Source organism: Schistocerca nitens, chromosome 7 (assembly GCF_023898315.1).
Source record: "Schistocerca nitens isolate TAMUIC-IGC-003100 chromosome 7, iqSchNite1.1, whole genome shotgun sequence".
NCBI classification, from domain to species: domain Eukaryota; kingdom Metazoa; phylum Arthropoda; class Insecta; order Orthoptera; family Acrididae; genus Schistocerca; species Schistocerca nitens.
This window is the reverse complement of record NC_064620.1, coordinates 584,095,508-584,112,482: the sequence shown is the minus strand read 5'-3', so window position 1 is coordinate 584,112,482 and position 16,975 is coordinate 584,095,508. Positions and strand designations below refer to the sequence as shown.

Sequence of the window (16,975 nt, the reverse complement as noted above, 5' to 3'; positions counted from 1 at the left end):
TTCTGACTGTTGTTCACTTTACCATAGCCATAAACACTGTTATGGCCTGTATGCCACCAGGCATCTCTGGCTCCCTTTTCGTTGACAATTTCGCGGTGTATGCTCCACGAACTTGTCTCCTTGAGTGGCGTTTTCTGTGATGTATCGATCGCCTGTAGTCGTGGAACATCGACAGTGACTTTCGCTTTTCCACTGACAAAACCGTTTGTATGAAGTTCTCACAGCGTAATGGATTTCTTCCGTTGTCTTTGCATTTTGGTCCTGTAGCTCTTCCGTTTTCTGAAACTACGAAATTTTTGATGGTTCATGCTTCATAGAAAACTTTCTTGGACGTATCTGGCCACTTGCTGCACCTGGTCCCTCAATGTCGTACGTGACCTGAGTGGTACCTCCTGGAGAACAGATCAGACCACCCTCCTGTGTTTGTACCGATTCCTTGTCTGTTCAAAAGTAGACTCTGGCTGTTTCGTTTATCCACCTGCACGTTCATCCATCTTACACTGTCTAAATACAATCCAAAACCGTGGAATCCGTTTGGCCCCTGGTACCTTTTACACTTGTCCAACTGAGAAACTCCATGCAGAAGGTGATGAACTACTGCTGTCATACTTGCGTGATGTTTTCCTCAGCAGATACATGTGCCATTTGTCTGCCATGCCTGGCCACCCACCCTATGCCTCATTCTTTGACGACTTGACCACTAGTATGGGGTGAGTCCCTCTTCTCTGCTTCCTCTTGGAGTTCATTTTCAGCTATTGCTCTGGCAGCTTAACATCATGCTACATGACACTTTCCCCATGGCTGTGAACCCTTCACCTTCTTGCCTTCGTGTGGCAGCCCGTCTTCACCTTGGACTTCATTCACTTCCTAAGGAAACTTCTCCAGCTTCGATCTATCGGTGCAAGTTTCTCGACCTTCGCACAGATCTTAGTGATAAAATCTTTGGAAACACTGGTGGCTCTTGTACTGACTGTGGTGTTGGGTGTGCCTTCATCAGTGTCACCGAAGTTTTTCGGTACTGGCTTCTGGAACATTGCTCAATATTTACAGCTGAGCTCTTCGCCTGTATAGGCCTTGCATTACATCCAGCGACACAGCCGTTTTAATCGTGTCATCTGCCTTGACTCTCTGTGCCCTTCAAGTTCTCTATGTGCTGTACGGCATCCATCCCTTAGTTCAACGGATCCAGGAAAGCTGTAACTTGCTCACTCTTGATGGAGCCACTTTGATGTTTATGTGGGTTCCTGGTCACATTGGTCTGACAGGAAACGAGGACACTGACGCTGCTGCTAAGGCTGCAGTCCTCGTAGCTCGGTTCGCTAGTTCTTCCATTCCTTCTGATGGTATTTGCGTTGCCATCTATCAGCTGTTGGTGTCACTTTGGCATAACCACTGTTCTTCCCTTCATGGGAACAAGCTCTGGGGAGTAAAACTCTCCCAGCAGTTTGGCTGACCTGTCTTGGCTCTCTTCACATGAGGAGATCATATTAGCTGGGTTGCGTATTGGGCACTGTCTTTTTAGTCATCACCATTTGTTAAGTAGTGATCACTCACAACTTAATGCTCACTATTATCAACCTTGACAGTTCACCATTTCCTGACCGAATGCCCCTTTTTAACTGATTATGTTCTAATTTATGTTTGCCATATGAGTTATTAGCCTTTTTAGTGAACAATGAACAGGCTATTGACTGCATTTTACTTTTTATCTGTCGTAGCAATGCGGTGAAGGACATTTAATCTTTAGTTCGAGACCACTGTTGACTCTACAGTGTATTTTGTGGACCTATCTGCAAGAAGTAGTCCTTGTTTGTAGCTCTCTTTCCTTGCATCAATTGTGCTTAACATGTAGTCACTTTTAACTCTTTTTTTGTGTTCGTGTTCTAAGGTTCCCACTTGGGTGGTTATGGCCTTATTTGTTTTTGCACCATAAAAGAAAACAAAATGAAATCAAATCAAATCAGATCAGAACAGTTGTCCATGAAAGGCAATGGTCCCAATTTATTTTGGTCTGTCACACATTTTTAATCTGGCAGGAAGCTTCAACATGCCTGTAGTTTGGCAACTCTACGGTATGTAATCATCGATGAGTGACTTCAGTTGAATTTGGCGTTATCAATGCTAGAGGCAATGTTATATAGTATACGTGCAATGTTTTGGGAGGAGGGGGATGATGTGTTCACTATAATATCCATTTCGTTTCTGTCTCTAACTGTTCTTTCTACGTATTCTTTCTCTCAACTCTGCCTTCCTTTTGGATCCTGTCTCACGCTTATTCACACCTATTAGGATGAGGTTTGCTCTTCATGATCCTCAGAAGTGTGTCTCTGCGGTCTGAGTTACATGCCCTTCCTTAGTAATCTTTCCAACCAATTCTTCTTTCCACTTCAGGGGAAAAACTAATAGTTCGCAAAATAGGATATTTTTGTACTTTTATTTGCAGAAAATATCAAGATATTCTGCATGATTGCCCTGCACATTTGAACACTGTATTTATTTGTAAATGAAAATTATGTTGTTACAGTTTTTTATTGTTACCATTTATGTTATCCTAGCTTACCAAACTACAATCACTGCAAAAACTAATTTTATTTTTGTGGTAACAGTGCATACATTTGACTAATTAACTGCTCCAGGTCATCAAACTGAGTCACTGAAGAATCAAGAAATGTATTATTCTGGGCAAATATTTCACACTATTCAACATGCACAAACATCATCTGCATAAAAGATTAATTTTTTCAGCCCACAGACTCTGAAAGGAAAGGAAGAGAGAGGGAGAGGAATCATTTTTAATGGAATGAAACTCACTTTCGTCTTCATGTAATAAAAATAGGAAATATTTGCACTTACCAGCTTGTCACAGATCTGAATGTGAAGATTGTACAAATTTTAAATTCTGGGGCCAGAGATTCTTTAATCAGAAAGAGGGAGGAAAACGTTGGAGGAAATGCTATTGTGTTGTGATAGACAAAAATTTGTGCCAGACTGGGACTTTATTTAAAAACCTGGATCCCCTGCTTGTTGTAATCAGTCAGTGTTTAACTACATTTTGGTTTATCTGATCACACCTCCAGCCTGTCTCAAACATTCACTGCCACTAATGTTCCTTCATACTTCCTACAAACCATGCTACCTGTGATTCTCCCACTGTGTGTGTGGGAATACTCATGGGGGACCATGACCTACCCAGCAATACAGATTTATAACAACCTACCAAATTGAATAAAATGAAATCTACTCATGTAGTGTCAGCAGGGATAAAATCAGAGTATGCAATAACGTGAAACAAGATCATAACACTCGTTCTGAAATGGAGAACCTACTGTGGAGTTAATATCTTGTGAGAAATGGAAAGTTGAACCAAATCAATTCTCTAACCCAGAGTGTCTGTTTCTTTTGAGCAATTACCTAAATATTAGGCTGTGTGAGCATGCCTCCGTGCCTAATTCAGACTATCATTGACAGTAATGTTTCCATCTCTTAGTTCTGGGCACTATAACCAGAGGTCCTTCCAGATAGTATGTAGGAAGAACACCTCTGGAGTGACTGGGTTTGGTGGACAATAATTTTTACAGTCACAGGGACGTATGTAGACTGAATTAGTTTCACTGAAATGAAAGAAATGGTGTCAGTGGCGAAGAGGATACAGTGATATGAAATTAGATACCTGAAAACTATGCAGAAAGATGAACCTGCAATGGAGTGAACATGTCATAACAAATGATCTTGTGCCAGACTGCAACTTAAATGTACACATCATGCTTATGACCAGACATTCTAACTTATAGTTTGCATGAACATATGTCTTCTCACACCTTAAATTTTCATTGTCGTTAATCAGGGGTACTCCTACAGCATGTACAACAACAGCATCACTAGGAGAAAGAATTTCTTTGCATTCCCTTCATTTCAATGAATTTGATGAAATGATATTTCCAATTTGAACAGTTCTCGGGTATCCGACCGGGTAGCGTCGTAATTTCTCCAGAATATTTCGGCAGACGTGCACGCTGCCATCCTCAGGTGGTTCCTGACGAATTCTGTGCTGATCCTCTCGGCGCCCTATATATACTAGCCGTTACCCCCTCCACCGTTCCTCTCCTGGAGGCGGCTACTGGAGGTGGTGGGGGAAGCGGCGCCTGGGTGTGAACTGAGGTCTGCAGTCTCCCTGCTGCCGCCGTCGGGGGTGGTCCTCGATCTCTGGGACCGCATCTTTCTCTCCAGGCTGATTGCAGGGTTCCAATCCTGACTAAGTTGAAGGCCGCTGTCTTTATTAATTATATCGTCCTGTAGTTGGATTTCGATGGCCTCTTTAGTAACGCAGTCCCAGAAGTAGGAGGATTGACAGAGTATTTTAGTTTTTTCATAGTCCATAGTATGGCGGGTCTTCAATCAATGGTCAGCCACGGCTGATTTAGTGGCCTGGCGTAATTCGGTATGGCGCTTGTGTTCGCGGCACCTCTCTTCCATAGTGCGGACTGTCCCCCCAATGTATGATTTTCTGCACTGACAAGGAATTTGATAAACACCTTGTTTACGAAGGCCTAGGTCATCTTTCACTGAACCTAGCAGAGTCTAGGATTTTGCAGGGGTCGGAATGCACATTTCACATTGTGTTTCCCCAGGATTCTACCGATTTTTGTTGAGGTGGTTCCGGCAAAGGGGTTCTTCTGTTTCTTCTTCTTGTTCTCTTGGCGCAGTCTGTCGGAGTGCGTGTCTTATTTGCTTTTGGTTTTACTAATTTTTCCGAAAAGTTGTCTCGAGGTGCTGCATTTATGCTGGAAGGCTATTCTGATCGCAGATCGATCGTGCCCTGTGAATAAGTGTGCGCAAGACGCCTTCACGCTCGGAGTTGTGGTGGCAACTGAAGTCGTTTAGGTGTGTGTAGGTTTTCTGTATACACTGTCCCAGCTTGCCGTCAGGTTTCCATTTCACCAGGACGTCAATAAATGGTAGGGCACGATCCTGCTCCACCTCCATCGTGAACTGTATGTTGGGGTGCAGCGAGTTGAGGTGTTCCAGAAATTCATTTAAGCTGTCCCATCCATGTGGCCAAACAACGAACGTGTCATGCACGTAGCGGAAGAAACAAGTTGGCTTTTGTTTTCCTTGTTCTACTGCCTTCTCCTCGAAATTCTCCATAAAAAAGTTGGCTACAACCGGTGAAAGCGGGCATCCCATGGCGACGCCATCTGTCTGTTCATAATAATTCCCGTCGAACAGGAAGTACGTTGAGGTGAGCAAGAACTCGAAGAGCCTTGTTAGGTTGTTGTCGAATTTCTTGAGTATCAGATCGATGGAGTCTTTCAGTGGTACCCTAGTGAAGAGGGACACTACGTCGAAGCTCAATAACAAGTCGCTATCCTGGAGCCGAAGTTCTTGTGTACGTTGCACAAAGTGGATGGAACTGCGGATGTGGTGTTCGCATTTTCCCACAAATGGACTAAGGAGACCCGTCAGGTGTTAGGCTAGTTCATAGGTTGCTGCTCCCATGTTGCTGTCTATTGGACGCACATGTGTCCCCTCCTTGTGGACCTTTGGTAGCCGCTCGTGGTCGAAGTTTCTTGGCAGTTTTTCCATCAAAGGTACTGTGAAGAAGTTCAACGGATCTTCTTTGAAGGCGACTTGTCGGTTATCCTTCTATCCTTCTGTACGTTGCGTCATCGAGAAGTCCATAAATTTTTCTCTCTCGAAGAAAGAAAGATTGTTCATAGGCTCTGAAAATGGAAAGGCTGCATCCAACGAAGAGTCCTTAAGTTTGAGATGGTCTTGACAGAGAGCCTCATTGGGAGAATGCACCACCAGGCATACTGGTAATGTCACTAACTACTGGAACAAGAAAAGCTACACTCGATGGAGAGGCCCTGAAATGGGCAATCCATTCACAGTAGGTCTCTCAGGATAGCTTCTGGTAACTAAAGAACTTGTGATGGGCTGCAGTGATGAGGATTATGGGATTCAAAATATTTGTCGAGGTTACCCTCAGTGGTGGTGTATGAGAGGGCCTGTGGCTCAGCATTGGGATGAAGCTGCTTGATGAGTTGAAACACCGATGGGCCAGCATTAGCTAATGGAATGGCATTGTGCTGCATATCATCCGTGATCTTACAGATGCAGAAATGTTATTCAAGCTGGATATAGTAACTGCTTGCTTTATTCAATTGTATTGCAGAGGCTACATGTGCTGAAGTGCATGACTTGGGATGGGGTGAGATTCATAGAGGAAATGAATATAGCGAGGGGGAAGAGGAAATGGACACTGGGGAAGAATGGAATTAGTATGAGGCAGGTAGAAGTCGTATGTAGAGCGCTAGTGGGCAAGTGGAAAAGGAAGAGGGGTAGGTGGAGATGGAAGAGGTGTAGAAAGATGTGGTTAGAGGAAGGAGTAGGAAGATGTGGTCAGAGGGAGGGGATAGGAAGATGTAGTGAGAGGGAGGTGGTAGGAAGATGTTGTCAGAGAGAGAGGATGGAGGATATGGTCAGAGAGTGAGTGGAGAAAGATGACATGGTCAGAGAGAGTGAGTGAGTGGAGGAAATAGACAAAAGGGGGGATGGAGGAGTTATATAGAAAATGTTGGGAGGAGGAGATGGAGAGAGAGAGGGGAGGAGCCATCTTATGCATGTAGCATTGGCAATCCCAGCATGAGATACATCGGTTGATGGACTCAGCTGACCAGAAGGGGGGGGGGGAAGGATGCGTTGGACAGAGAAATGGGAGAGGAGGCGATGAACTGGGAGAAGGGGTGGAGAAGATGGACAGAGCTGGGGGTAGACAAAGAGAGGGGGAGGGGAGATATACTTTGAGAGGGGGAAATGCAGGAAGCAGGTGGAGGGGATAGAAGGTTGTGGATAGGTCGAAAAGGGGCACGAGGATATGGACAGAGTAAGGAGAGGAGAATGTGGAAACAGAGAGGGGGAAGAAAACGTGCTTGGAGAGAGGGACTGAAAGGAGATGAATGAAGTGTGGTGAAAAATATGGAGAAACAGCTTGGGAAGGATGGGATGGAAATACAGAGCTGAAACGATGAGGTGAGGAGAGAGATAGGAGAGCGGAAGAAGAGGAGATGTCTGCAATACACAGAAGGTTCCAGAAAAATTTAGACTCTCTTTCATAGTTAATATCTTTGGAACAAAATGACTCATCATAGCAGTTTTGCATGGTAGTGTAGTCCATTGTTTTCTCAACAGATTTCGGCGCGCGTTTTCCAGCAGATGAGAGTGCAGCAATGAATGATAATTGTCATTTGAGCAATGCAAGGCCGTACTGAATTAGTACTGGAAGTACAGAAACATGATGGAGGTACAACAGCAATAGTGTAATGTGTACAGAACTGTCACCAACACAGACAACACTTCATCGTATTTGGGATGAATATGAAACCAACGGTAATGTTCAGGATATGCATTAGGAAAGGTGTGGCCGATTGAAAGCATCAACAAATCCAGCTTTCAGCAATGCTGTGTCGCATCATTTTACTAGGTGAATTCAAAAATCTATGAAGCAGGGTGCATGTAAAAGTGAGGTAAGCTAATCAACCGTACATCGATTTCTGAAGGCTGTGAAGTGGAAAGTGTAGACTCCAAGATCGCTGCACACTGTGAACGAAGATGACCTGTATCGAAGGACGGGGTACTGAGAGTGATTTGAAGGCTTGCTTCGTGAGGATGAATAGTTTGCAGGCATGGTTTTCTGGTCTGACGAGGCGCAATTCAAACTGCATGTTACTGTAAACCTCCACAGCTGTGTGCACTGGGATCCTGAAAACCCTCAACTTCAAGTGGACAAACATGTTAGTCTACTGGGTGTTAATGTGTGCTATGGTCTTCCATCATGTGTTTTGTTTGGCCCAGTTCTTCTTTGAAGATATCGTAACTGGTGGGGTGTATCTTCATATGCTGCAAACACCTGTTTTATCCGCCATCTGAGAGGTGTTTGGAATGAAAGATTTTAACTACAACAAGATGGCACTCCACCTCACTACAACAAAGATGTCAGAGCCTACCTGGATGAAAATCTTCCTGGATAATGGATAGGTTGAAGAGGAGCTGTTGAGTAGCCACAGAAGTCTCCAAATCTTACGCCTCTTGACTTATACCTATTGGGGATACTGAAAAACGAAGTTTATCCACAGAAGCCATCTGCACTGAATGAGCTACGAGAAATGATCGAGAGGTCCTGTGTGGCTATCACATCAGCAAAACTGATAGCTGTAGTTCGGTCAAAAGTTCGGCGCCAGTGGCGTTCTGTGGCTGATAATAGGGAATCACTTTGAATACATAAAATAACATTTCCCCCAAGGTATTATTGTAACGGTATGTCATTTTGTTTCATTGATATCGGTTATCAAAGAGTGTCACTTTTTTCTTGATCTTACTGTGTATGTCAAATGCATATACAAGCAAAGTTCCAAAAAAGTCTAGTATTATTAATAAATTATTGTTGGGTGTTTCTTACTCTGGTTGCCTTAAATTTCTGATGATAACTAATTTGCATTGTGACAAATGCTGTGTGCTTAGTAAGAAAGATCAATCAGAGCGACTACATTCTGTGACAGTGGATTCTCTTCCTGTCACCTTTACGTTTAATGTCAAGTGTACTTTGATGAACACAACGGAAGTAAAACTTCTTGGTACCCTTCTATTTATAAACTGCTCAAAAATGGTGTAACTTGCGTGTCCATGAGCACATGTGTGCTTAAATACAAGTGGAGAAGGAATGAAAGACTAAGTCTTCTGAATAACCAAAGTAAATGCACTCTGCCTTCCTATGTCATTCGTTGTACGAGAAGGGTTTCTATGATCACACAGTGAAAGCTACAGCTTGTTATTAGCATACTGAGTAGGATTCTTGTGAGGAGATACTGCAATTCATTCCATTCACTGAATTCCCACCATCTGGAAGAAGATGTTCACGAGGAGGGTGTGGTGTGCTCGTGCATTATTGCCTTGGAAGATCTGGACGATAGGCTGGAGGGTACTATCGCAGTAGTGCACAGCCCTCCAATTGGTGAGGAGCAGCATCCAACCTATGTAGACAGTTCTGGCACAAAACATGACTGATGCACGCCCCCCCCCCCCCACCCGATCATGTTATGGGACTGCATGCCTCAGATTTGATGTGTGCTGGAACCTAGCCACGTCCACTCCCAACTACCATGGCCATCAGGGCTAGAGAACACATAATGATCCAGTTTCCGTTCTTGGTGTTCCTTCACCCACATTCTTCACTCACAATACAGTCCGGGGGAGGGTGAGCATGGTTCATGATCTGGTTCTTAATGGACAGCTAGAGGCCAAGCCGATCGCCTGGAGACGACTGCATACTGTCTTGTGTTGATACAGTCTTCACAGATGCCTCCAGAAAGCCAGCGCAAAGCACTTCTGCATTCTCCTCGGTGTAGCTAGGAGCCATAGTTTATAGCTAGGAGGCAGCAGCTAGGACCTTTATGAGTGCTGGGACCATGATGAGGCAGATGTTCAGTGTTTTGCATCTCATGTTAGTTGTCTAATGTTCGAATAATGTCGCTATGTGTATGCCAGTTCGACGATCAGCTTGCCATACTGATAACTCATCTTGACTGTAGAGTGACATGTCACGGACTCAGCTTCTTGATTTGACACAAAGTGCACTAACGTCAACTGCACTGAGAATAAATATTAACTTTGTGTTACAGAACATTGGTGGCTCTACAAAGCACTTTTCTGTGGGCAAAAGAGTATCAAGAAAGAGGCTGGTGATCAGCAAAACTGAAACTATACAAACAATGAGAGTGGAATAAAAGTTTTTCTTTTTGAGCATTTTATATTAGGATCTCTTAACATTGGTTGCTTTTCATCGCGTTTACTTGAACTTGCTCATAAAGAAGCAGCTGCTTCCTTGATAAGTGATCTGCTCTAAAGTTGGCTTTGTGACATAAATATGAACCTTATACAAGTGTTTCCAATTTGCAACAATACTACCTATTTTACCTCCTATTTGAAGTGGTGTCGACTCGGGACAAAATGATCAGCGCTAATTTCTTCACTGATTTGGTGTGTTGGTGCAGTCCAGTTGATTCAGGCGCATGTGACATGTCCTTGTTAACAGATCTCGAGTGGGGCCAGTGCTGCGGATTGAGAGCGTCTTATTTGAATACATGCAGTGAACTCGTTTTGCAGAGTGTTCTGCTCAGAAAGTCAAGCGTCCAGTCTCGAGACCCGGTGAGTTGGTGTCTGGTTCTCATGATGTCATAAACACAATCATATTGTTCACGCCCTAAGCGGTAAGATACAGTCCTGCGATGTCCCACATTATGTAGTGGATACACTGCCTGGGTTGCCAGTTAGCTCTCAACAGGATTTATGAAGAAGGGAGTTAAGTCACAAATGTCACATCTGCTGCATTCGTTGCGGCTCTGTCACGTAACGCACGATACGATGTCGATGTGTCCAGAGCGTGATCGCTCATCTCTGGATAAAACCGCTCTATGTGTGCTGCACTGAGAAGACAACAGTCATGGGATACCTGCCTACATCACGTCGGATCTCCTTTTGTCCAGCATAAAGCAGTTAGTGAAAGTCTCCAGCAGAAATACTGAGCCATTCTACCTCTACAGCCTTCTGTAATTGTGAAAGTGTTGTTGATGCAGAAATTTGTGCACCAACTGATCTCTTGATTATGTCTCATAAATGTTCTATGTCATTCATGTCGGGTGATCTGGGTGGTCAAATCTTTATCTTGAATTATCCAGAATATTGTTCGAACCAATTGCGAACAACTGTGGCCATTGATTGACATGGTGCAATGTTATCGATAAAAATACCATCGTTGAAAGGCTGCAAGTGGTCTCCAAGTACCACAACATACCAGTCAATTGTCGGTTCACTTGGACCAGTGGATCGAGTCCATTCCATGTAAACACAGCCCACATGGTTATGGCGCCACCACCAGTTTGCACAGCACCTTGTTGACAACGAGGGTCCATGGCTTCGTGGAATCTCCACCACACCCGAATGCTGTCATCAGCTCTTACCAACTGCAATCGGAACTCACATGGTCAGACCCCGGTTTTCCAGTCGTTTAGGGCGCAACCAAAATGGCCACGAGCCTTGGAAAGGTGCGACAGGGGACGTGATGCTGCTAGCAAAGGCGCCGTGTCGGCTGTCTGCTGCCGTAACCCATCAGTGCGAAATCTCGCTGTCCTGTCCTAACGGAAATGTCCCACATCGATTTCGGCAGTTATTTCAAACAGTGTTGCTTGTCTGTTAGCACCGACAGCTATGAAAACGCCGCTGCTCTCGGTCATTTAGTGAAGGCCGTCGGCAACTGCGTTGTCCGTGGTGGGGGGAAATGCCTGGATCTTGGTATTCTCGGCACACTCTTGACACTGTGGCTCCTGCAATATATAATTCTCTAACGATTTCCGAAATAGCATGGGAAATGTGTCTAACTGCAACTACCAGTCCCTGTTCAGACTCTGTTAATTGACGTCGTACCTCCTTAATCACACAGGAAACGTTTTCACATGAATCACTTGAGTACAAATGACTACGTCGCCAGTGCACTGCCCATTGATACCTTGTGTACGCCGTACTACCGCCATCTGTGTACGTGCATATCACAGTCCCTTGAGTTTTGTCACCTCTGTGACTCCGTCAATACTGCTCGACTGTTTAAAGGCAGTGAAGATTTTTCGATGCTGCTTCTACTTATCCTAGTTCGGCTGTAGCGTGAAATTTTAGTTGAAAGCTGCCAGAATTGCTTAATTCTTCTGCACTCTTCAGTGTTTCATTATCAGTTAGCTGCTACGATTCAGGCTTCTACCTTTAATTTAATCTTAAGCCCTATCAATAGATCTTTGTCGATCTTTGCAAAACTTAACCCTAGAATTTTTCTTCTTCAGTTTCGTTCAACACTTCAACATAAAAGTTAAACAAATCTGCTGCCATAAAAAAACCATGTAGCCCTTCGCATGCCGACCACAGGGCGAACTGATTTGATGTAACACTATTTTTAGTTATCATCGGTGTTGGGGATGTAGGTTAATCTTAAGCACACTCGATATTTTACTGAATGAGAAACGAATCTAAAGTTAAAATCAGAACGTCAAAGCTAATTACTATAGCAGCTTTGGCCATACACAACGACTAATAAGTCAGTGGGAACGGTCATCTTGTCTTCTGTATGTTTCCAGGGCTTTTGTAATTTGAAGATGTGGACAGGGAATTTTACCTGACAGTTTGCATCACAGGTTGATAGCACGTTGGATGTATCATCTTTTAGTAAAAGAAACTGAAGTATATTATCAGACGCCTGCCTATGAAGACCGTTTCAATAACGATGCTAGAAAATTAATTTGGAAGCCGATGTCGTTACACGCAGCTGTAAAGATTAAAAGATTGTAAGTAAAGAAAAGGCCTTGATGCAAACTGAAAGGGTCACAAGGTGTAGTTAGGGATTACATCTTGTGACATAACACATAACAGGTTTTGATTAGAGCTCAGTAGCCCACATAGGTTGTAGTAAATATAAACTTGTGGTCTGTCACTGTATTCTTCTTTGACAAGATATTAACTGCAGTTCCAAAAAAGTAAATGGTTGCATCGAAAAAACTGCAGTTGCTTCCATACCTCGATAGATAAAAAAAGTTTATGGTATTAATTGCATGACACAGTGTGTGTCTGGTCCACATCAGCATTTGTAAAAAAAAATGCCATTTCCGTATCTAGTAAAGGTCATGAAATACGACGTATGTTATGACTATAGGTAATCCAAGTCGCATGTAGAATTGAATGTACTATGTGACCCTCCCATAGAGATACAAACCAATATGTCGAGAATGGAAATATCTTTTTGTCTTCAACATAAAACTATTTCGATATGTTATCTAAATTTGATATTGAGCAATGTATGGCCTGAAATGGAACAAAGTCTACACAATGCATGTTTACCATTGTAAACTATTAAGATTTCGTGTATTGTGTGTTGACTTTGATGCATAACAATAACTATGATGAACAGCGAAAAGAATTCCATTTTACTATCGCTCCAAGGTGTCAGTTTGAGATGTGAAGAAATCTATATCTTTACGAAATAGTTTCCTCAAAATCAGATGAAATATTTCAGAGTGTCCAGCATGTCCGTTCCAGCGGTTTACAGACAATTTGTCTATATATGTATATGTGCTGCTGGAGGACATCTCGTGTCACACTCTGCGCTTGTGAGTGGTTGCTCGGATATTCAGAGCGGCAGGCAGCAGCGGAAAAGTTTGACGCCGCCAGACAGCGACGCGACGCCTGACGCAAACTGCCACTGGGGTGTGTCCATGGCAACCTTGCTGCTCCCATTAAGTTTTCTGAACAGAATTCTCCTTTGGGAAATGGTCGTCAGTCATGGCGTGGAACTGTTTGACGACCACGAAACGCACTATAAAAACGCGAGGCGCCCTGCTGCAGAGGGAGACTCTGTGAAGCACCTGTTGCTTGCTGCTGCTAAAATTTCCACGCAGAATACTCTAGCGGGATCTGACGCTAACACAGCGGATTCCCACGAAACGATTCGATTAACAATTTCGTAATGTCGATCGTCGCTGTGAGGTTTGCCACTGACTGAAACTACAAGAACAACAACAGAGTGCCAAGACGGACCCGAGGGATCCATTTATTTACTGTTGCGTACGCGAACACAGTCTGTAGTCGTCGCGCAGAATCTTCCTGTTGACACCCGGCTTCCACGCGCCCACGCTGGTGCGGACGCAGGCGCGACACCGTCGGCTGGGCCTCCGCCTCTAGCGCCGCAGCTCCCAACTGCTGCCGGAGGCGGACGAGGAGCTGCTGGGGGCGGCGGCGACGGCGGCGGGGGCGGCGAACCGGCCTCGAAGACCCGCACGTAGCTTCCGCCTGCGGTAGCGCCGCCGCGGCCTCCACCTGGTGCGCGGAGCCTCGTCGCTGCTGGAGGATGAGCTGCGGGGGGCGGCGGCGGGCCGGCCACGACGACGCTGACGTCGCTTCCTCTTCCGGTGCGGCACCTCTGAAGCGCTGCGGGCTGGGGATGCGGCGGCGAGCGGAGGGGCCGCCGTCTCCTGCGAGACGAGGACAACGTTTTGTGACGTCACGACAGCTGATGAGGCATTGAGGCAAATGGAAATGTGTGGTAAATTTCTGATCTAGGTGGGCAAAGCTGTTGTTAAACTGCTTCACTGATGGTGAAGTGGTATTCGTGCAGGTTTTTTCAAATTTGCTGACTGTTTTAATACACAATTATTAGGCTCTTTAAGAGGTCAGTGATGCTAGCTTCTTTATCCTGGACACAGACTACCAACATGACGAAACCATTCAAAAAGAAAAAGAAAACCGAGTATGTCTCATTCTGATTATCACTGACGTTTAAATGTGAGGAAAATGTAGCCTACCTTGTTGACATGTTTCAAATAACAGGGAAATGTTGTTAAACATCGCGGTATCAGACAGTCTCCGTGGCATAGTGATCTTTGGTGGGCAGCAGAAGTGTTAAACTCAGAAGAGCGTTTCTGGAGCCACTCAAGTGCAATTATGATCGTGTGGGGTGACGCATTGTCCTGCTGGATTTGCCCAAGTCCGTCGGAGTGCACAATAGACATGAATAGATGCAGAGAAATGTAGTTAGCAGATGTACGTAATGTTTTTGGTTACGTGGGGGGTTGGGGCGACTGAAGAAATGAATGCCTTCACCAGTGTAATCTGCTGTGGACAAAAGCTACCTAGAATATATGGCTAACAGTTAAGAATGAAGTATACAGAGTTAGTAACACTCACCCCTATTGACTGCATTAGCTCCTCTTCCATTATCCTGCAGTACATTTCGAAACACTCCTTCAGAAACAGCTCACGTTCCTGTAGACGAAGGACTGTATCAGCTACATACTAACTAACATCCAACTGTGCTTCTAGATTTAATGTTAATAGATTTTATGGCATCATTATGGGCTCTGTACGAATTGTAACTAGCACATGCGCTGTAAGAATCTGCGACTATCAGTTACGACACAAGTCCAGAGAGGTAGGGATACTCACGTCTGGTGACTCTATAGACAGCTCATCCGCCAGTCCGCTGTAGACTGCGTAGAACTCCTGCAGAAACTTCTGCCACTCCTGTAAAGAAAAGGGTTTATTAGCTATATAGTAGCCGACACCTGACTCTGAATGTAGATTTAACACGGGAAAATTTTCTTAAAACTGGACTATGTCGATATTAAGAACACGTGTTTGCATCTTAATCTCAATTTTCCTTGAGACTTTTCAAATCGATACCATGTCAACGGTTCGTGATGCTTGCCAATAGCACGAAGCAGCAATGTTCCGTTTCACTTGTGCCCACTGCCGATCGACGTTCACATATTTTTGGATTGCTTACTGAGACACAAGAATTGGCTTCAACCTCAAAATGAATAATATATAGATATCACAGGCAAATTTCTGAGATGACGCCTACCAGTGTCTCTGCGGTGGAGGGCCGTGGGAAGAATGGTAGCAGGACAGTCGCAAACTGATGTGACCCGATGGCTTAATATGAATCTAGATGGGAGACAGTTTATAGAGATCGAAACTGTGTCCCGAAGACCAGAGCAGGGCCGACCACGTGTAATATGAGAAAGAGAGAACCGTTGTTTGGCTGCACGGCAACTGGCATCTGACCTCGCAGCATCCACTGCACGTGTTGCATGGAGGCAAACGGTGTACAGAAGGGTTCGGAAGAGTGGCCTTTACTGTCGGAGACCTGTTGTATGTGTACCTCTGACGCGTCTTCACAAAAGGGAACGTGTAGAGTAGAGCAGTGAAGACGCCACCTGGACGGTCGAATTGTCGTCCACTGTTATTTTCGCTGATGAGTCACAATTTGGTGTGAACAGTGATTCTCGACCAATTTGGATCTGGAGGGAACGCGGAACACGATTTTGTGACCCAACCATTGTGGAAGAGACTGATAATGAGGATGATCCCTAATGGTGTGGGCGGGGGTTACGTTGACCACTCGAACGCCTCTTCATGAAATTGTACAGTTAAATCGGCAAGGCTTAACTGCTGTCAGGTACCGTGAGGTTTCCTTGGGACCTCCTGTGCAGTTGTTGCGAGGTGCTGTGGGCCCAGACGTCGTATTGCTGGCCGATAACGATCGACTTCATAGAGCACGGGTGGTTGATGTTTCCCTGGGAACGGAAGATATTTGCACTCGTGGCGTGGCTGCTAGTTCTACCGATTTGAATCCAATATAACACGTCTGTGATGCACTGTGGATACAAGTTGCATCACCTCAGCATCCGCAAACCACTCACCAAGACTTGACAGCAGCTGCAATAAGAATGGGCGTTCTTGCCTCAACATGAGATTGAAAACAACATTAACAGCATGCCCCGTCGTTTGTCTGGTCTGTGTTCGCACCAGAGGTGGTCACACCTCACATTCAGCACTTTAACCAGTTGTCAGAATGTGTGTGCAAATCCTTTAAGTTGGAAAACACGAAGACATTTTTGTCTACCATTATGCATGTTGCAGTTCTTTACGTTCTGTATTCTTTGTGTTGCTTCTACTGTACTATGAGATGATTATACCGTTTTGTGGCACAATAAACGCAACGTTTCAAAATCTCGGTTTGTGGCTTTAATTTTGCACACCAGTGTACTGTCTAATCAGGTTATCCTTCTATCCGCATGTAATAAGGAACTGGCCAGTAGAGGCCACGAGAAGCGGACCCAACAGTACAGGAGGAGGTGGGGAGTGTCAACTAGTGAGTAGAGAAGTGGGAAGAGCAGAATGGGTCTGTCAGGAGAGCTCAGTCTCCTTGAACCTTGATTACCTGTGTATATGTCACTAGGGAAGCTTGTCCAGGTGCAGAAGCAGGAACAGCTAATTGCGGTATGATGTAATGCCTGGCTTCTTCTGTATAAAGCCGTTGGACGGGACTATGGAAACATTGAGAGAAGTTTGTGCTATTCTGGACAAGCCTGCAGGTTGCTCT

The 16,975-nt window shown here is 44.7% G+C and overlaps 1 protein-coding gene across 1 annotated transcript in view; it reads right to left on the bottom strand.

Moving 5' to 3' along the window:
- The window catches only part of LOC126195759 (uncharacterized), a 134,846-nt gene that overhangs the window by 47,931 nt on the left and 69,940 nt on the right, over nt 1-16,975 (bottom strand). The window contains exons 4-5 of the mRNA XM_049934387.1: nt 15,034-15,111; nt 13,827-14,063 (exon numbers count right to left, since the gene is read on the bottom strand). Of these exons, the coding sequence (XP_049790344.1) occupies nt 13,827-14,063; nt 15,034-15,111 (315 nt within the window). The remainder of the gene's footprint in view (nt 1-13,826; nt 14,064-15,033; nt 15,112-16,975) is intronic.